We start from the raw sequence: 22,169 nt of genomic DNA, 5'->3' as shown, positions 1-22,169 counted from the left end.
AAGTCCAAAGTCTCATCTGAGACAAGTACCTTCCACCTATGAGCCTGTAAAATTGAAAGCAAGTTAGTTACTTCCTACATATAATGGGGTTAATGCATTGGGTAAATACACCCATTCTAAATGGGAGAAATTGGTCAAAATGAAAGGGCTCCAGGTGCCATGCAAGTCCAAAATCCAGCGGGGCAGTCAACCATTAAAGCTCTGTAATGATCTCCTTTGACTCCATGTCTCACTTCCAGGTCACGTTGATGCAAGAGGTGGGCTCTGAAGGCCTTGGGCAGCTCCACCCCTGTGGCTCTGCAGGGTACAGCCTTCCTCCTGGCTGCTTTCAAGACCTGACATTGAGTATCTGTGGCTTTTCCAGGCACACAGTGAAGCTATTGATGGATCTACTGTTCTGGGGTCCAGAGGATGGTGGCCCTCTTCTCACAGCTCCTCTAGGCAGTACCTCAGTAGGGACTCTGTGTAGGGGCTACAACCCTACCTTTCCCTTCTGTACTGCCCTAGCAGAGGTTCTCCATGAGAGCTCTGCCACTGCAACAAACTTCTGCCTGGACATGCAGGCATTTCCATACATCCTTTGAAATCTATGCAGAGGTTCCCAAACCTCAATTCTTGACTTCTGTGTACCTGCAGGCTCAACAGCACGTGGAAGTTGCCAAGGCTTGGGGATCATACCCTCTGAAGCTATGGCCTGAGCTGTATGTTGGCTCCTTTTAGCAATGGCTGGAATGCAGGGCACCAAGTCCTGAGACTGCACAAAGCAGCGAGACCCTGGGACAAGCCCATGAAACCATTTTTCCCTCCTAGGCCTTTTGACTTGTGATGGGAGGGGTTGCCATGAAGACCTCTGACATGCCCTGGAGACATTTTCCCCATTGTCTTGGTGATTAACATTTGGCTCCTCCTTACTTATGCCAATTTTTGCAGCCAGCTTGAATTTTCCTCAGAAAATAAGTTTTTCTTTTCTATCGCATTATCAGCCTGCAAATTTGCTGAACTTTTATTCTATGCTTCCTTTTTAAACATACGTTCCAATTCCAAACAATATCTTTGTGAATGCATAAAACTGAATGCTTTTAGCAGTACCTTAGTCACATCTTGAATGCTTTGCTGCTTAGAAATTTCTTCTGCCAGATACCCTAAATCATATTTCTCAAGTTCAAAGTTACACAGCTCTCTAGGGCAGGGGTAAAATGTTGCCAGTCTCTTTGCTAAAGCATAGCAAGAATCACCTTTATTTCAGTTCCAAATAAATTCCTCATATCCATTTGAGACCACCTCAGCCTGCACTCCATTGTCCATATCACTATCAGCATTTTGGTCAAAATGACTCAACAAGTCTCTGGGAAGTTCCAAACTTTCCCACATCTTTCCATCTTCTTCTGAGCCCCCCAAATTCAAACAGGGAAACAATCTCTGCCTGTTGTCCATTTCCAAAGCTGCTTCCACATTTCCAGGAATTTTTATAGCAACACCCCACTCCTGGTACCAAAATCTGTATTAATTAGGGTTCTCTAGAGGAACAGAACTAAAAGGATATATAGGACAGAGAGTTTATGAAGGAAAATTGACTCACAGGATCACAAGGTAATATCTCAGGAGAGGACATCTGCAAATTGAGGATCAAGGATCCTAGTGTAAATCAGTCTGAGTCCCAAAACCTGAAAAGTAGGGAAGCCAACTGTCCAGCCTTCAGTCTGTGGCCAAAGGCCCAAGAGCCTCTAGCAAACCATTGGTGTTAAGTCCAAGAGTCCAAAAGCTGAAGAACTTGGAGTCTGATGTTTGAGGGCAGGAAGCATCCAGTGTGGGTGAAAGATGAAGGCTGGAAGACTCAGCAAGTTTGCTCTTCCATCTGCTCCTGTCTGCTTTATTCTAGTAGCACTAGTAGCTGATTAGATGGTACCCACCCATATTGAGGGTGAGTCTGCCTCTGCCAGTCCACTTACTCAAATGTTAACTTCTTTTGACAACACCCTTATAGACACAACCAGGAAATATACATTGTATCCTTCAATACAATCAAGTTGACAATCAATATTAACCATCACAGATGAGTCTTTTACTTGGAGAAAATTTAACTCAGTTTTACCGACCTAGCATTTTAACCTCTACATCTAATTCTTCCAGGCTTAGAATTTTTTGCAGATTCTCATATAGCAGGATGACTTAAACTTTACGTGAAGTACATTTTTTAAAATGTGAAAGATCACCAGATGTCTCTTACTGTGACATCACTTCACATTGATGTTCCTTGCTTTATATTTTGTGGTTCTAAAACATTTTAAAATTCAGAAGTATTCAAAGCAAAGTTAATTCCACCTTAATTTCCTTATTAGAGGAAATATGCAATACAGAATTTGTTTAGAACAAGGTAACAAAAAAGCATTCTGAAAATTCCAAAAGTCTCTAATTCTTTTTTTAAAACTCACCATTTTAAAAAAAGTTAGCAGTTACTACTTCAAAGAAAAGCTAATTATTCAAATTGCTTGGTCTTTCTCCATCTATTATGATTTGAACAGTGTGAAACTGTGTGAAAACCTTTCTCATATCAGTGACATTTAGTTATATCATGATATGTTTTTCAATAAAATTCACATATTTTAGTGAAAATGCTTGTTAAAATGTACTTAAAAATAAGTTTCAGAGAAACAATGAAACAATGAAGCCTGAAGGCTGCCCTCAAATAGACAATTTGAATTCCAGAGACCTGCTATTTCAAGAAATTTTGATCACTTCAACTCTTCACTAGAAGCCAACAAATCTGCTCCACACTAGAAATTATAAGCTACTTGAGGCTCTCAGAGACTCCCAAATCAGGCTCTTAATACCAACGTTACAGAATATGCAAATTAGAAATAGGGTCCTCTAAGTGCCTGTGATATACCAGGCCCAGGAGGTCACAGGCATTTAAAGCACTGTGATTTTTATTATTGAAATTAATGACACAGAAGTTTCATGTAACAACAGAGAACTAAATATTCTCCAAGAGGGGACTCATGTATTTGGTAGTTGGCTCATTTGTAGCATGCCCATATGTTCTATGCCAATTTCAAACTAACATATGGCCTGAAATGTCTGCATCATATTAGGGTTTGCTAACCATTTTACCATCATAGAAATCTTATGCTAGGTCAGTGCTACTTACACCTCTTCCTAGAATCAACAGGAGAATTTTGAAGATAGTCAGATTCTCTTCTTTATACAAAACTTAGTCAGAATCTCTGAGTGAATTTGGATACATGCCCACATTTGGAAATCTTAATCTAGTTACCTGTGGACATGACTAACCTTGTCCTTTTGTGCTAGTGCTAGACCATGCTATCATTTTTCTCTATATAACATCTACATGCTACACAACATCTCTGCTGGTCACTTCATGTAATAATATTTTTTTCTTGCAATAAGCTATGGTCATAAAGAAGATTTAAGGTTCGTCAGTGGAAACTGAATCTAAATATAGGTGAAGGTGGAACATTGCCATTTTAAGAGCTAGAGCAGTAAGCTTGTGGGTATAGAAGAGTTATTCTTTGAGACAGAAACTCTTGTTTAATCTGAGAGGGACCACATTTCTAAACCTTTCGGTCAAACAGAAATAAAATCTACTCATTATTCTTGCGTAAAACTTGAATGCAAAAGTTAGCATGAGTGCAGCTAAGTATACAGTTTAATAAAAAAAAAAAGTTAGCAGAAAATGATGCTGAAGAGTCAAATGTTTTTTCTTTACAAATTTTGAGCTAAGCTGCCCTATCCCTAAAGAGGCTAAAGAGGTGGTTCTTTCTTGAAAAGTGTGTGTGTGTGTGTGTGTGTGTGTGTGTATGTGTGTATTTTACTCAGCATTTGCTCACAAGAGACTAGGGGCTACAATCAGTTCATACCATGCATGAGGTGTTGGGCGAATCTCTTGGTGCTCTTATAGAGAAAAATGATAAGCAACTGAACTGGCCTCAGCCTGGCATTACATTTACAGGGCTGTTCATATTCACAGGTGGTAGTACCCAGTGTGCAAAGCCAACTGTTAAAAATTTCTAGAATTTTGAGAGTTTTTCATTAAACAACCATTACTAAATATTAAACTATATAAACCCACAATTAAATATTATTAAAACAAAGGTAATATATATTGGAAATTCATTATTTCCTAATTAGTTTACTATATTTTACTATCTTCTATGTAATTGAGTTCATTTACATCTACTGAACCTGTATGGTGGAAATACTACATAATGGTGTGATACCTGGACATCTCTTCCAAAATCCACACTGATTGCTGAAAGGGGAAGAATGTTAGTAATATTCATACCATGAAAATCAGTAAGCCCAACAAATTGGGGCTTTCGCCCCCTATTTTTGGAGAGTAGTTATTAAACGTTATCAGCACAGCACTGACATATGATATAATTTAAGACTGAAGAAATCATGCTTTCGGAAAATGCACTGTTAGAACTTGTCTAAGGGAGTCACACCATATTCTGTGCCTGGAGTATTTCCTAATATGATAATTGATGTTTCCTCTGAATTAGAAACAGGAAATGAAATGAGCTTTGAACTGAGTAAGAGGGAAAAAAGACCTAGGGGAAGATAGAGACTAATCCCTAAGGTCTGAACATGGTCAGAGGGTCTCAGTAGTGGGGGATATCTTCAACAACAACACATGCACAGGGACATGGAAGTTAATTTTAGGCCTCTCTCTCTGCAAATAACCATTCTTATTATTAATAAAATTATGTTAATAACTAATCTTTTTTTCTTCTTCTTTTTTTGAGATGAGGTCTCACTCTGTCACCCAGGATGGAGCACACTGGTATAATCACAGCTCACTTTAGCCTTGACCTTCTGGGTTTAAGCGATCCTCCTACCTCTGACTCCCAAGTAACTGAGACTACAGGTATACTTCACCATACCAGGCTTTTTTTTTTTTTTTTTTTTTTTTTTTTTGTAAAAATGGGGTCCTACTCTGTTGCCCAGGTTGCTCTCAGATTCCAGGTTTAAGGGAATCCTCCCACTTCAGCCTCCCAAATTTCTGGGATTACAGCATGAGCTACCATGCCTTGTCAATAACTGGTTTTATTTGTGCTTTGAAGGGATCAGGCACCTGGGTCTTAAGAGCAGTTGAGGTAGTGCCTAGCCCAGCTGTGACATGATGGGAGTCCTTGGTAGCAGAAGCTGGGAGGTTGGCAGTAAGAGAGTAAGACCAGAGAGGTGAAGCTATAGAATTTACTCCAAATTTTTGGTTAAGTTATATGTAAAAGAGAAGTAGAAACTAATTCATAATTATAAACTGTTGATACTAATATTGTACATATGTGTATGTATAAATTTACATAAATGTTTACTTTGTATGTACTTATTAAATATAAATATTTTTTATATATTTATGTTTATATACTCATATATGTTATGATTTTCAGGAAAAAAATAATAATACATGCAATGCATGATGAATACGAGGACTAAGATGAACTATGGAAGAGAGGGTATGAGATAATTCTTCTGTTCTGCCACCTGGAGGTCAGGTTAAGTACTTCCAAGGAATAAATATTCTGTCACTTTCAAGAAAGCAGGGATTATACTTCTTTAACTTTATATATATACACACACACACACACACACACGCACACACACACTTCATATACATGCTATGAAGTATATAAAGTTCTATATATACTATGAAGTATATATACTTCACCATAAAATATACTTTATAATGAAGTATATATACTTCATAGTATATATACACACACTTCATACATATACATATTTATATACACTTCATATATCACATTTATGTGAAGTGTATATATATATAAAGGAGAAATGTTAACTAGATAGAAACCAACCTGGATTACTCTGGTCTGAACTCAGATCACAAAGGACATTAATTATTGAACAAACAAACCCTCAATAGTGGTTACACAATAGGATGTCCTGATCCAACACTGAGGTTGTAAACCCTATTGTCGATATGGACTCTAGAATAGGGTTGTGCTGTTATCCCTAGGCTAACTTATTCCGTTGATCAAATTATTGGGTAATGTGTAAAAACTCACTTAGACTAGTGAGGTCTTAGTTTAGATTGTTTGGACGTTGAATTATGCTCTGAGGTCACCTCAACCAAATTTTTTTTTTTTTTTTTTTTTTTTTTTTTTTTTTTGAGACAGAGTCTCCATCTGTCGCCCAGGTTGGAGTGCAATAGTGTGGTCTCGGCTCACTGAAACCTCTGCCTCCCGGGTTCAAACAATTCTTCCGCCCCAGCCTCCCGAGTAGCTGGGATTACTAGCACCCGCTATCATGCCCAACTAATTTTTGTATTTTTGTAGAGATGGAGTTTCACCATGTTGGCCAGGCTTGTTTTGAACTCCTGACCTCAGGTGATCCACCCGCCTCGGCCTCCCAAAGTGCTGGGATTACAGGCATGAGCCACTGCGCCTGGCCAAGCAGTTTAAAATTTTTAATACGGTGATAGTAGGCTAGGGCCTGTAGGCTTGAGTTTTCATTTGCATTAACGAATTAAAGCTGCATAGGGTCTTCTCATCTTATTTGTTTATATCCGCCACTTCACAGATAAGCCAATGTCACTGATTAAAAGTAAAACACAGCTGAACCCTCGTCTGGCCATTCATACAAGTCCCTATTTAGGGAACAAGTAATTATGCTACCTTTGCAAGGTTAGGATATCGCGGCTGTTGAACATATGTCACTGAGCAGGCAGTGCCTCTAATACTGATAATGCTAGAGGTGGTGTTTTGGTAAACAGGTGGGGTAAGATTTGCTGAATTCCTTTTACTTTTTGTAATCTTTCCTTAGAGCATGACTGTGTTGGGTTAACAGTGAATATAATAGGGTGCTTATTATATCATTTACTAATATTGGGCTGTTAACTGTCAGTGGGTTATTCTGGTCTGATGTAAGCTTACACAATGGAGAATGTCTTCATGTTATTTAAGATTGCTTCTACTAAGTAATAGATTAGTCCAATGTGACGTTAGGAGTTCAGTAGAGTGATTAGAATTCAAGATAGTAAGATGTTGAACTTAAACGCTTTCTTAATTGGTGGCTGCTTTTGGGCCAACTGTGGTGGTAATAATTTTTACTCTCTGCAGGAAGGTTGTTTCCCAAGGTCTAAAGAGCTGTCCCTCTCTAGACTAACAGTTAAACTTACAGGGGAATTACATCATTCTGTGGGTAAGTTTAAAGTTGAACTAAGAGTCTATCTTGGACAATGAGCTATCACCAGGCTCGGTAGGCTTGTCACTGTTACTCATGAATCCTCCCACTATTTTGCCACATAGGTGAATGTGGTCTTTCAGCTGTTCTTCAGTAGCTCATCTGGTTTTGGGGGACTTGGCTATAGTTCTCTGTGTAAAATTATTTCTAGTTAATAGATTATGCAGAAGGTATAAGGGCTTGTCTTTGCTTTTTAGTGCTTGATATAGCTCTTTCATCTTTCCCTTACTGTATTATGTCTATTGTGCCAAGGTAAAAATTTCTATTGCCTATACTTTTGTCTAAGTAAATGGTTTAAGATAGTTTGATAATATTTTTAGCAAGGTTTGGGGCTAGAGTTAGCTAAAAGTGATCAGGCCATGATGAAATCTTCTGGGTGTAAGCCAGATGCTTTGGGTTAAGCTACACTTTGGTTTGTCCAGGGTCAGCTACACTTTGGTTTGTCCAGGCACACTTTTCAGTATGCTTACTATGTTACAACTTATCTCCTCTATAGGTGTGTAGAAAAGTATCAGTAATAGTGATTTCTAAAGTAATATTTGAGGAGGGTGATAGGTGTGTGTGTGCTTCATGGCTTTATTCAACCAAGCACTCTGCTCTTGGTTTACTGCTAAATCCTCCTTGAGCCCTTAGATTTCACAAAGGTTTTCGCGATATTTTTCTGGACATAGAAAATGTAGCCCATTTCTTGCCACTTCATGGGTTACACCTTGACCTAATGTTTATATGTGTATACTTATGCTTACTATATAACCTTTTTAGGGTTTGCTGAAGATGGTGGTATACAGGCTGGGGACAAGAGGTGGTGAGGTGTATCAGGGTTCATCGATTATAGAACAGGCTCCTCTAGAGGGATGTAAAGCACCATCAAGTCCTTTGAGTTTTAAGCTGTTGCTTGTAGTACTCTGGCGAATGGTTTTGTTAATGTAACTATTCGACTTTAGGGCTAAGCATAGTGGGTTATCTAATCCCAGTCTGGGCCTTAGCTATTGTGTCTTCAGGGTATTAAAGCCACTTTGTGGTATATTTTATTTCAGCTGGAATTTTTTACAACTTAGATGGAGATTTTTACAACTTAGCTCTATTGAGGGTAGATCTTAAAGATTCTTTACACCGAGCTTTATTAGCTCAGGTTAATCATATGGCTGTGGTGGCTGCCACGAAGTTAACCAACCCTAAATATTAGTATAACTTAGTAAAACTTTTATTACTAAAGATTTATCACTGCTGTTTCCCGAAGGGGTGTGGTTGAACAAAGTGTTTTGAGCTGCATTCGTGTGTGCTTGATACCTGCTCGTTTTAATCTGGGTGATCTAGAGGGCATTTTCACTGGGGTGGAGATACTTGCATGTGTAATCTTACTAAGAGCTAATAAAAAAGGCCAGGACCAAATCTATCTGTTTATGAAGTTGTGTGAACCCATCTAGACATTTTCAGTGTCTTTCTTTGAATGGTTAAGCTACACTAACTGCATGGAATACTTTAGTGAAAATTAAAACATGAGAAAGAAAGAAGTATATATAAATGGTTGTTTACAGTTCTGGAAATTCAGGGTCTTTAAATTTGAATTGACAGAAGTTTGGCTGAGAGGATTGCTCATAATTTAGGCTGAGACGATTCACTCATGATTTAGCGGTATGTTATATTGGGACAGCACTTTCAGAGGGATATGCTCAAGGTATTATATTAGTATATGGCCGAGGTTTAGTTACTATATGTATTATACAGAATAGAGGTTTTATTTGGTAGGAGGGCCTTAAGATTTTTTAGAAAATTACATAAATCGAGAGGTAGCTCTTGGAGCATTTGTGGTTAAAATACGATTTCTGGGCTCTGACTGGCTTGCATTTTTAGTCTCTTGTTTTTGGGATTTGATGAGGGTATGTTTACCTAGGTTAATGGCAAAGTCAGAGAGGGAGGGAGGGTAGTTTGGAGATTTAATCGGAAATAGTTCTTCAAACTGAGCGTATGTGCGTGAGCATACATTCACGAGTGTATGTGGGTGAGCCTATGTGTGTGAGCGTCTACTGATTAATTATGTCCTTCAAGCATGATATACTTCTCCTCACATGACAAAAACTAGCCCCTATTTCGATTATGTTTCAAAACTTCCCATCAACAAACCTGAACATCCTCCTATCACAATTCTATCCATTATAGTGGGCGGTTGAGGGGGACCTAATCAAACACAATTGCGTAAAATCCTAGCCTACTCCTCTATCACTCACATAGGTTGAATAATAACAGTACTAATTTATAACCCAAACATTACCGCTCTAAATCTGATTATTTACCTTATCTTAACAACAACCGCATTTCTAGCACTCAACCTGAGTCTAAGCATCACAACCCTGTCACTATTTCATGCCTGAAAGAAATTGGCATGGTTGACACCTATAATTCCACTAATTCTACTATCCCTACGAGGTTTACCCCCATTACAGGGCTCCTGCCTAAATGAATCATCATCCAAGAACTTACAAAAAATGATAACCTTATCACCACAACCATTACTACTACCATAACCCTACTCAACCTGTACTCTTACATACACCTCATTTATTCCATCTCAGTAACGCTATTTCCCATATCTAATAATATGAAACTAAAATAATAATTCGAAATTGCAAAATGCATACTACTTCTCCCTCCCCACCTGTCATCTCTTCTACCCTCCTCTTTCCCATCTCTCCATTAATACTAACAATAACTTAGAAATGTAGGTTAAATAAGACCAAGGGCCTTCAAAGCCCTTAGTAAGCAAATTGCACTTAATTTCTGTAACAGACCTAAGGGTTCAAGACTCTATTCTGCATCAGTAGAATGCAAATCAACCACTTTAATTAAGCTAAGCCCTTACTAGATTGGTAGAATTCAAACCCACGAAAATTTAGTTAACAACTAAACCCCCTAATCAACTGGCTTCAATCTGTTTCTCCCACCATGGGGTAAAAAGGCAGGAGAAGTCCCTGCAGGATTGAAGCTACTCCTTTGAATTTGCAATTCAACATGAGAAATCACCTCAGGGCTGGTAAACAGTGTCCTTGACCTCTGTCATCGGAACACTATACCTGTTATTCGGCGCATGGGCGGGGATAGTAGGCACTGCCTTAAGCCTCCTAATTCGAGCAGAACTAGGCCAACCAGTAACTCTGCTAGGAGATTATCAGATCTACAATGTTACTGTTAGCGCCCACGCCTTCGTTATAATCTTCCTTATGGTGATACCAATCCTAATTGGGGGTTTCAGCAACTGGCTAGTCCCTCTGATAATTGGTGCACCCGATATGGCATTCCCCTGGATAAATAATATGAGCGTCTGACTTCTGCCCCCATCTTTTCTACTCTCACTTGCATCTTCAGTAGTGGAAGCCAGCACTGGAACTGGCTGGACAGTTTATCCCCCTTTACCAGGAAACCTAGCACATGCAGGAGCCTCTGTGGACCTGACCATCTTCTCACTCCACTTGGCAGGTGTCTCTTCTATTTTGGGGCCATTAACTTCATTACCACTATTATTAACATAAACCCCCTAGGTATATCCCAATATCAAACACCCCTTTTTGTTTGATCAGTCCTCATTACCGCAGCCCTTTCCCTTTTAGTCCTAGCCTCTGGCATTACTATACCATTAACTGACCATAGCCTCAACACCACTTTGTTTGACCCTGCTGGCGGGGGTGACCCTATCTTGTACCAACATTTACTCTGATTTTTTGGTCACCCTGAAGCCTATATCCTTATCCTACCAGATTTTGGGATAATCTCCCACATGGTAACATATTATTCTGGTAAAAAGGAACCATTTGGATACATGGGCATAGAGCTGTGATATCAATTGACTTCTTAGGATTTATCATATGGGCTCACCAAATATTTACAGTAGGGATAGATGCAGACACATGAGCATACATCACCACCGCTACCATAAGTATTGCTATCCTTACTGGCATCAAGGTCTTTTGCTGATTAGTCACCCTGCATGGCGGTAACATCAAATGATCTCCCACAATATTCTGTGCCCTTGATTAATTTTCCTCTTTACAGTAGGAGGCTTAACCGGCATCTTATTAGCTAATTTGTCACTAGATATTATCTTACACGACATATATTATGTTGTAGCCCATTTCCACTATGTCCTATCAATAGGAGCAGTATTCACCATTATAGGAGGCTTTGTCCACTGATTCTCCTTGTTTTCAGGCTATACACTTAGTCAGATCTATGCTAAAATCCACTTCACCATTATATTCATAGGTGTTAATTTAACCTTTTCTCCACAGCACTGCCTCAGCCTATCCGGTATGCCTCGATGTTACTCTGATTATCCTGATGCATACACCATGTGAAATATTATCTCATTCATAGGGTCATTTATCTCACTAATAGCAGTTATACTAATAATCTTTATGATCTGAGAAGCCTTTGCTTCAAAACGAAAAGTACTAACAATTGAACAACCATCTACTAATTTAGAGTGGCTTTATGGCTGTCCACCACCTTACCACACATTCGAAGAGCCAGCCTCGGGAAAACCTAAATGAGAAAGGAAGGAATCGAACTCCCAGAAACTGGTTTCAAGCCCATCCCATAACCTCTATGACTCTCTTGATAAGGTATTAGTAAAATTGTTACATAACTTTGTCAAAGTTAATTTATAGGTTAAACCCTATATGTCTCAATGGCATATCCAGTTCAATTAGGCTTTCAAGATGTCACATCCCCGATTAAAGAAGAAGTACTCACTTTCCATGACCATGCTCTTACAATTTTTTTTTATTATTATATATGTATGTACACACACGCACACACACACAATTTGGTAAAAGGAGAGGAACTTATCATATATAATAAAAATGAAGGCTGGGCGCAGTGGCTTACACCTGTAATCTTAGCACTTTGTGAGGCTATGGCAGGAGGATAATTTGTGTCCAGGAGTTTGAGTCTAGCCTGGCCAACACAGGGAGATCCTGTCTCTACAAACAGTAAGAAACAATTATCTGGGTGTAGTGACATGCATCTGTGGTCTCAGCTACTCAGGAGGCTGAAACAGGAGGAATGCCTGAACCCAAGAGGTCGAGGCTGCAGTGAGCTGTGACACCACTGCACTCCAGCTGGGTGACAGAGCAAGACCCAGTCTTAAAAAAGAAAGGAAAATAAAATAAAGATGCATATTGAAAAATCGTACTCAAAAAGTGAAACAATGCATTTTCATCTCAAGGAACTAAGAGACAAGAAAACCAGGCTAGCAGGTGTACTGTGCTTGCTTCTGGTAATGTTCTTTAGTAAAAGTTAATTCCTAGAGTGAGTTTCAGTTGACCTGGAAAGCCTCTTCTTATAAATGTAGTGACAAAGGCCATCTACAGTGTGGGTCAGGTGCGAGTCCTTACTTTCTCAAAATAGCATTAAAAAGGCAGCTGAGCTGCCACTTGATCTTAGTGCATTCTTTTTAAAAACACATTTTAGATTCTGTTAGTTCTCACTGCTAATATTTTATTCAGAAAAGTTGCATCTGAATTCATAAGTGATCTTAAGTTCTTTTGTTTTTTTGTTTTATTAAATCAGGTCCATAAAAATCTATTTTACAGGTATTTTAGAAAAACGATCTTTTGGATTCACACAAATTCAATGTATCCTTTGAATGTCTAATGTTTTTTCATATATTCCTATTTCCCTAATTTAGGGTGTTATTTTAAAATATCTTTTGAAAACAGTGCGTGTGATTTCATTTCATGTATACGTTTATGCAAAGTTAGATGTGTTGTATGTCTAATGCACACAAACTGAAGCTGTACTACAATACATCGAGGGTAAATTTTCTTGCTGCTTTTTAATTTTGTTTTGCTTTACTACAAAGTACCTTAGAAAGGCACATCTATTTTACCTAAATATTTTCATATGGAAGGAGTAACACAAGTTGGTAATGTAACAAATTAGGTTTAACTGTACTCTATCTTGAGAATTCTATTTCAAGAAAGCTAGATATATATAATACAAAGTGCAACATTAATTAGGAGTGGGTCATTACTGTGATATGTAAAAGTCATTGAAAAAAAGTTTAAAACATGGATAGTTTGAATGCAGGCAGAACATCTGGTTTAAACAAGTAATTAGTCCTGGAATTATGTTCATGAATACAGTGGTATTGATGAATTTGTCAACTCCCCCTCTCCCACTTCAGTTGTTAGTTGGTATTCGTTTCTAGAAAGCAACTTAGAATAAGTGATGTACCTAGTGTAATCAAAGATAAAGGTTGCAGGGTCTGGAGCCACTGAGGTTTGTTCTTCTCAGTGTCTTGATGAGCTACACCTATGAGAGACTACCTTCTAGTTACTAAAACACGCTTAAAATGTAGAAACACAGTTAAATGTCAATGAATATATAATGAAAACATAACTGTCACATATTTTAAAAATACTTCTGTCCTCATATGGTCAATTCATATAAAAATTATAATTGGAAAGTCCTTTATTCTTTTGTCATAAGAAATCACCCTTGGATTGACACATTAACTCATTTATTGCTCATAATAGGCCTATGAAGTTGATGATAATAACAGCTCCTGGGCAAAAACAAAACAAAACAAAACAAAACAAAAAACAAAAAACCTATGTGTGATCTTTCATGCAGGAGCACAGGTAATTACTTTACCTGGCAGGGTTCCTGGGGGGAAAGTTGTCCTCCCACACCAGACTTGGTGCCCAGTCAATGCAATGCAGCCTCTAAGGGAGTTGCAGTAAGAGACTCAGGGTTTGCTGACCAGTCATGTCTCATGTATGTCTCCCATCCTGGCCCAGGCACGCTATTCAGAGACCTCTTTATTAAGGTCCTTTGATAGCAGCTTTCCTTAGATGCTTTCACTGAGATCTCCTTGTAGGGAGGAAGTAAGGGGGTCTGGAAGACACCTTTTCTCCACTCTGACTCCATCCTCAGTACTTTTCACTCAGGCCTTCCCACCCCTTTCTCCTTCAAGCTTCCAGGTTCATAAAACTTTCAGAACAATTTTTTCCCACTCCCTCCTCAGTGAAACAATTCCCCATGTCTGCACTGATCCATCTGACCCTCACCTGGCACTGTTTTATGGGGGAAACATGAAACAGTGAAGTTGGTGCTTTCGCTGGTTTAGTCTCTTGAATAAACCATTGCAGTAAGTGATTAAAAGCTTGACTGTTACCCCATTTTTGCTTGTCTGAATTGACCACTGTCACCTAGTAGCTTAGCTCTCCACTCAGCTCAGCTCTTGACACTCTGTCTTTTATAGGTGAGGAAATGGAGGGGCTGAGGGCATAAATGACTTTTTTAAGGTCAAAGTGCTGGTAAGCAGCAGTGCCAGGTTTCAAAAAAAACCAATTTGGCTCCCAAATTCATTCTCTGAACTATACCATCTTCTCTAATGAGAAATCATTGTTTCTCTCTTTTTCCATATTAATATTCTTGTATATTCCTGTTTGCTTAAATTTTAGAGGGCAACTTATTTACATCATTTTGATATTCTTGTGGTGCTGAGGATCATTACTATAGTGCTCCAAGTAAATGAAACATCATTCACTATATGATTTTTTCACTTCGAAGGATTAGTTTATTGAATAAGCCCAGTTGATAGGTAATAATTTCTACTAGGGATGTATGAGGAAAAAAAGGATTTCTTCAAAAGGCTTAGAACTTCTCCATAACCCTCCCAAAGTTTGAATTTAAATACTTCAAGTAAATTTTAGAAAATATAACTTGGTTATAATTATTCCTAAATAACATATTTTTAAGGAGTATCAATTTTAATTGCTTTTATAGATACTTCAGACCTTTTCTTCACAGTCTTAACCACTTTTAAGTGTATGTTTAGTAATGTTAAGTATATCACATTGTTTTCCAACAGATCTCTAGAACTTTTTCAACCTTGCACAATTACAACTTGACTCGTTAAAGAGCAATTGAACATTTAGCCTTCCTTCCAACCCCAGGCTACCACCATTCTACATTCTGTTTTCTGTGAGTTTGACAGTTTAGTTACTTCATGTAAGTGAAGTCATACAGTATTTATGTTTTTGTGACTGGCTTATTTCCTTTAGCATAGTGTCCTCAAGATTTATTGTTGTAGCATGTGACTAGATCTCCTTAATATCATCCCATTGGTCTATTTTAGCTTTTGCTCTTGGTATTTTTGGCATTATATCCATGAATGTATTGCTAAACCTAGAATCATAAAGCTTTGTCTTCATAGTTTCTGCCAAGACTTTTATAGTTTTAAGTCTTATGCTTAGGTCTGTAATTCGCTTTAGAGTTAATTTTTGAACATGGCATATGATAAAGGCCCAAGATTAATCTTTTGCACATGAATATCTATTTTTCCCAGCATCATTTGTTGAAGAGACTTCCCTTTAAAATATATTATTTATGCCTATCACTGATTGAAAATTATATTAGATATTAATCCTACTGCTAATATTTATAATTTAATATACTAATAAGCATATTACCATATTAGGTATCTGTTTCTTCAGCATTTTGATAACTGTATCTCAACCTAACTTGTTTTCCTTATAATCCATTGTAATTTATTTTATGTATTTATTGATTGCTATGCATTCATGAATTAAAGTATTTGTTTTGTGCTCATTTATTCTTCTAAAAATATTACGAGAAGAGGTCAATGGGCTTCACCAAGCTGCTGCAGTGTCCATTGCCTCAGAAAATATTAAAAATTCAGAGTTTGTTTTTGTAATTTAGACACAGATGAAGTCTTGAACTAGGGCAACCATAATAATAAATATGTAAAATCAAGAAATGGGCAAAAATCAGGATGACTCAGTGATTAACTGCCAAGAGCCAAGTGAAAGTAAAGACAATAATGACCCACCAAATTTTTAACCTGGTTGAGTGATTGGTTGGTGGTATGTAGTTCTAGGGAGTCATCAACCTAGAGGTTGCATTTAAAGCCCTGAGAGTGTCTGAGATCACCCCTGGGGAGAGGACAGAGAAATAAATTGACTAAAGATAAAATCATAGGAAACTAATAGTCAAAGAATAGTCAATTCATTATTAACAGCTATGGTGTCATGTGATACATATAATGTGTCAGCAAATAAAACTACTATGTAAATAATAAAACTTTGGCAATCAATTCGTAATTTGTAAAAGACCATTGGTTATGACTCTACTCTGCATTTATAATTTTTGCACCTGCAATTATTTACATGCAAAAAACAATACAGCCACAGTTGCCTAATTATAGGCACAACCATCCAAATTTATCTTCAAAAAGAATAGCACAAAGAGACACCATCTGTGAAAGTGCAGCAAACCCCTCAGACCTTTCCTGCTCCAAATTCTGTAAGGCTGGTGGGCACACTTCCCTTTTGGCTTCTGTCTCAGGCTTTATTCTTGCCTGATCTTATTCATGCATTACAGACTAGTCAGTCTGATAAGCTGATAGTCAGCAGGCCTTTCCTTTTACCCAACCAATATCCATACCCCACCACCGCTACCCTGCCAATATAATATGTGCAATAGTATGGGCAGACTGAAAACAGAAGCCATTTCTGAAACACATCATTTGTCTCCTTAATGTGAAAAGATTCCATTTTTTTCACAGGTAATTTTACAAAGTAGGCAACGTGAATACCACAAAGACAAAATCCCATACAAATTTCTGCTCAAAGGTGACAAGAAAATTATGTTACTCTACTTTTTACATAAAGTTTTAGCCATTTATTAAAAACACAGCTGTCAGTTTTGATCAAATATATTCATATTTCCCCATTATATTATTAGGGCCACGATGAAATTTAATAATTGTCCCTTGGAGTTTGATTTTTCACAAAAATGTCATAACACAATCAGTAATATAGCAAATAATTATTGAACTACGTTGAGACAGTTATGATTTCAGCTGGGAAATATATAATAGATGAGAAATATAAAACCCAGGTTAACACTTGATAAAGATTCTGTTCTCATACAAATGTCAGTAGTAATAAATGTGGGGACAACATAGCCTGCTTTATGAAAATGAAAGAGATACCAGACAGAATAATTTTCAAAGGTTTAAATCATGGTTCAAATATTATTTGCTTATTATTTAATCATATTAAACACTTTAAATCTGATAAATTCTTTGTGGTAAAAAGAATACACAATTTAAGAATGAGAAATTCAGTAGTTTATTAGACTAATGACTAAAATCAGACAGTAACATGTTTCTTTTATATGACATCTATATTTCTCCATTCCATAAGTGTTTGAAATCATTAAGTATGACCATGAAGTCTTCAGGGGCAAATGAAGGCTTAAGAATTCTGCAACATTCACTAGTTTTTACTTTTTTATTTAAAAAATTACAGTGAATAGGAAGGTACATTTTTGTTCTACTACCTTTATCTCAATGGTATACGGGTCACAGAGACTTGAAGCAATGGTTGGATACCAGCCTTAAGTTCATGGATAGTGGGACACAGGTTTGTACATTGGAAGTATGATTAAGTAATTTAAATTAAGCAAAGAGGAACATGTTAACACAATGAGAATTTGTGAAGAGGAAGCATGATTCCCAAAAGAGAATTAACTAGAAGTAAAAGGTTGGTCAGCCATTTGTTCTATCACATATAACTGAACATTTCAATGAGTGCAATCAAAGTTCAAAATATTAGTAATGGCATGATAAGCCTAACTCATTCATCTCCAAATAAAGTAGAACATTTTGAGACATTAAAAATAATAATTCTACTTACATCCTGAACTACCATTTGTTGACACAAGAGTCAAGTTGGAAGGCCATGGGTTCCGAACAATATCTTGCCAATGAATGGTGTCCGCATAACAAAGGAATTTGTTCTGGTCTACATAGACTCCACCATTTAGGATTTCTGTATTAAAAAACAAAGAAACAAATCTTTTGTCAAACTGCTTGTTGATGAAAAGATAATCAACAAAAACGATTTGCTCTTAACTATTTTCAATGTTAAATTAGAGTCATGCTGCTAATAGCCAAGAAACTTTTTAAAATATCTTTCACTGAATCATATACATTGATTGCAGGATTTGAAAGGATTGAAAATTACAAAAGTGAAAAACAACCACTCATATTTGTGCACTCTGAGAGTAACACTCCTAAAATTTTGGTATAAATGTTACAGTCTTTTATCTGTTTTCTTCCCTAGAATTGAAATAATATTTTATAATCTTGTTTTGTTTAATATTATATAATGCGTATTTAATAGTAATTACTACTCTGTATTTTAATGAGAATAGGATATGTCATAGTATACATTAAATAGTAATTATTTAACCAACCCCTCTTGTTGGTAATTTAACTTATTTATTTCTGATTGGTCTTTAAAACAAATTTCCACACATGATATTCCAAGGTCATAGAGTGTGGATATTTTTAAGATTTTTGGTATCAATTGTCAAATTATCCTTAGAGAGATTGTTTCAGCCAAGGTGACATTGACTGCAGTCAGTAGGTAAGTAATTAGCATAAAGTGGAAGCTAAAATTAATGCCTCAATCACAAAAATGTTGCCATCTCAAATGAAATCGATAGGATTGCCAATTATTCTTAGCAACACAAAATAATGAATAACAAATCCTGTGGTTCATTGAAATAAGGATATGGCTGTGGGATAACATGCACTAAAGCCAATTTGTACTTGATTCTTTATTTCACAACACTGGCTTGATTAGCTAATTTGTCCTCCACAAACAATGACTGACCACAGAAATGAATTCTCTTTTGGATAGCTTTAAGTTATCCAGGAAAATAAAAACTGAGATATATCCTCTGAAAATATTATTCTTATTATTTGAAGAAATTAGCTAGAACTACACATAGCACCTTCCTGCCCAATATGTACTGCATTTTCCCCTACTGTTCAATACAAAAGCAATTTAAGAGAAATCATGCATCAGTCCATGAAGTGTTCAACTACAAGTAATCAAAACCCAATTAACAGTTTATAGAAATGAGGATTTTTTTTTTTTTTTTTCCACATAAGAAGCCTGTAGGAGGCAGTTGCAGGTATTAGTTCAGTGTTCCACAGTGCCCGCTATCTGTTCTGCCATCCTCAGTGTGTCAGTTTTATTCATTTCAGGCACAAGATGGCGGCTACTTCTAAAGACTGAACTGCAGTCTTTCTGAATTGCAGGCAGGATGAAGTCAGACCAGCAAGCAAGAGACTTCCTTGTAGTGAACCTGTGACTTTTTATTTGGGAAGAAATGCTCTCCTCTAGGATCATGTCTGAATTTCATTGGCCAGAACAATATCCCACGGCTCTCCCTACCACAAGAGAGATTAAATAAGTAACTGTTGAGGTGGAAATATTGCTATTGGGACAAAACCCAAACCAGTAGGAGTGTTAGTGAGGAAGAAGAGGGACATGGATATTGGGAAGGCAACCGACACCATCTCCCACGGTAGCCTTGAGAAACTCATCTCTCTTGTGTAGAACTCCAAGCTAAATTTGTAGGAGTCATCTTAAACTGAAAAGGGATAAATGAAAGGAATGTGTGGCACCACAAGAGGGTTATTTGTGGATTGGTGGTCACATCTCAAATGCCTTACTGCATTGCATGTACGAAACCCTCCAGATTAATTTTGATATTGCAGTTCTTTCTACATTTAAAATCACTCCCATTTTCATCATCAGTCATTTCCATGACTATTGGTTCCATTTTCTCGGTGAGGGGAAAAAAAAGAAAGGAAATTAGATCATCTTTCTACTTCTAAAACCCAGTTCATTATTTTTTATGACCTAACCATACAACCTTCATCAAAGCAGAAGGGAGATGTAAGACGTAAGAAAGATTGTGAAATGAATTTCTACATTAATGTTTGGCATTAAGTTTTTATCTAAGAAATGTGACGATCTCATACTAATAGCTTTCTCATGAGACATTAGGTGATGCTCTTCTGCTCTAGGAATAATTTTCCATTAGATGACAAAGAAAGGAGATTTTGACTGCTATCCAGGAAATAAAGGTTATTTTTCAGTCTACATTTAGAAAAGTCCTACTTCAAAAAAAAAAAAAAAAAAAAAAAAGTGAAAAGGTAATAGCTCAAACATTGCTGAAACAGTGTGTATTTTTCAGGAGTCACATTGTATTTCAAATAGTTCGTGCAAAGGAACACAGTATCCATCTCCAACTTCCTATCTAAAATTTTTCAAATAGAATCAGATTATATTATACTGAATAATAGTCTTATCAAATCCCTTTCTTCAACACTATTAATCTGCTATGAATGTTGACATTTGTTTCTTAGAAATAGTCTGTTCAAGAGCTTGGCTTTTACTTAGAAAAGGGATTTAGAAAGGAGACAATAAAAAATCCAGCATAATCTTACACGTTAAAATTTCAAATTAATACACATGGTCAATCCAGATGATACTTTTATCATCCCTAATTCAAAACTCAGCATCTGCTAGCAATTCTGGTCAGGAGGATTTATAAATGTTTAGCAATTAATGATGGGTAATTTATTTGTGTATTGTTTGTTTTCCTTGAAAATATTCTTTTTTCCTTTATGCTTGGTATAAACCCTATTCTGCTGTTGAATATCAAAACCTCACAATCAGAGAATGTAGAATTTCACTGACACTTATAGGACAGTTTTAATGTACAATCTTACACTTTTCTTTTGATTAATTTGATTATCTAAATATGTGTCAGAAAGTAATGTTATAATAGCATTTACATATATTCTTAAAGTTTTCATTGGTTTTGTAATTTTACAATTTTAAAATATGAAATTGACTTATTTTTGTGAGAAAATATATTCAGGTAGGTTTCTTTCTGGATTAAAAAAATTCTAGAGAATAGATACTAACCTGTAAGAAAGTTCTTAGAAATACAAATTATTTACTTGTTAGAAGGAATACCTAATGTTTCTGTCTTGGTTGACTGCGGAGGCTTGACTGCATTTTTAAGATAAGAAAGAGGGACAAGGACTGGGAAAAGAGAAAAGCTTGTTTAGATGTTGATCTAGTAAGAGTACAAAAATGTATGGCTATATTTAGATCGTGTGGTAACACACAAGAATAACAAAGTTTTCCACAAGTTTTATCAAAGACTTTACCAAGGAATCACCTGTGTTGCACCAACCAACAGTTTCCCTCTCACTAACATGAAATAAAGTAACAAATAAACATTAAGAAAGATAGGCAAAGGAGGAACACATTTAATTGATACCCAAACAAAGATGCAAAATGTCTGGATGAGTGCAGAAACTAAGAAAGAAAAATGTTGAATGCGTGAATGAGCTCAAAGTATCTCATTTCATTGTATTTTACTTCCACTGCAGAAAATGTATCAGAGTAAATTGAGAGAGACACAGATAGATTCTTGGTCATTTAATCAATTGATAGTAAAAAGCTACTATGAGTTTTCTTATCATATTATATACAAACATTTCTGGCAAGTTGACAAAACAGAACTGTTTCTTTTTAATAAAAGTCATGGTTAAATATAGTAAGATATATTAGACATGACATTGATGAAAAAAGTATCATTTCATTGCTGAAAATTTCCAGTAAACACTTAAATATGTTTGTGTCTCAAATGTTTCCGACTAGATTAATGCATGCAAGTCAAGTAAAAGATGTCATGAATCTTTTTATATACAGAGTAAATTGTAATCTACACTATTTTCTAATATCTTGAATTTAACTTATATATAGCATAGCATTTGTAACTGAAATATAATTAGACTAAGCCCCATGAAGGTAAGACATATTTTTCAGTGCTGTATCTGTAGCATCAAACCTAGAGCAATAGTTACTCAATGAATAGTTCTTAGATTTAATTGGGAAAAAAGGTACTATGGAATTTGCAACCAACATTTATAAGGTAACTTCTATTGTAGTTCCTAATTTTAAATTACATTCTGACCAAATCAAAGTAAGAATGAAATTATCTTTTCCCATAAACACTTTATAGGTTATCTTGACTGG

General features: G+C 36.5%; 1 protein-coding gene across 1 annotated transcript in view; it reads right to left on the bottom strand.

The window, feature by feature from the left end:
* The window catches only part of ERBB4 (erb-b2 receptor tyrosine kinase 4), a gene marked incomplete at its 5' end in the record, with an annotated part of 620,722 nt that overhangs the window by 444,555 nt on the left and 153,998 nt on the right, over nucleotides 1-22,169 (bottom strand). The window contains one exon of the mRNA XM_011986142.1: nucleotides 17,952-18,086. Within this exon, the coding sequence (XP_011841532.1) occupies nucleotides 17,952-18,086 (135 nt within the window). The remainder of the gene's footprint in view (nucleotides 1-17,951; nucleotides 18,087-22,169) is intronic.

Source organism: Mandrillus leucophaeus, unplaced genomic scaffold (genome assembly GCF_000951045.1).
Source record: "Mandrillus leucophaeus isolate KB7577 unplaced genomic scaffold, Mleu.le_1.0 Scaffold1079, whole genome shotgun sequence".
NCBI lineage: Eukaryota > Metazoa > Chordata > Mammalia > Primates > Cercopithecidae > Mandrillus > Mandrillus leucophaeus.
This window is presented reverse-complemented; position numbering and strand designations above follow the sequence as displayed.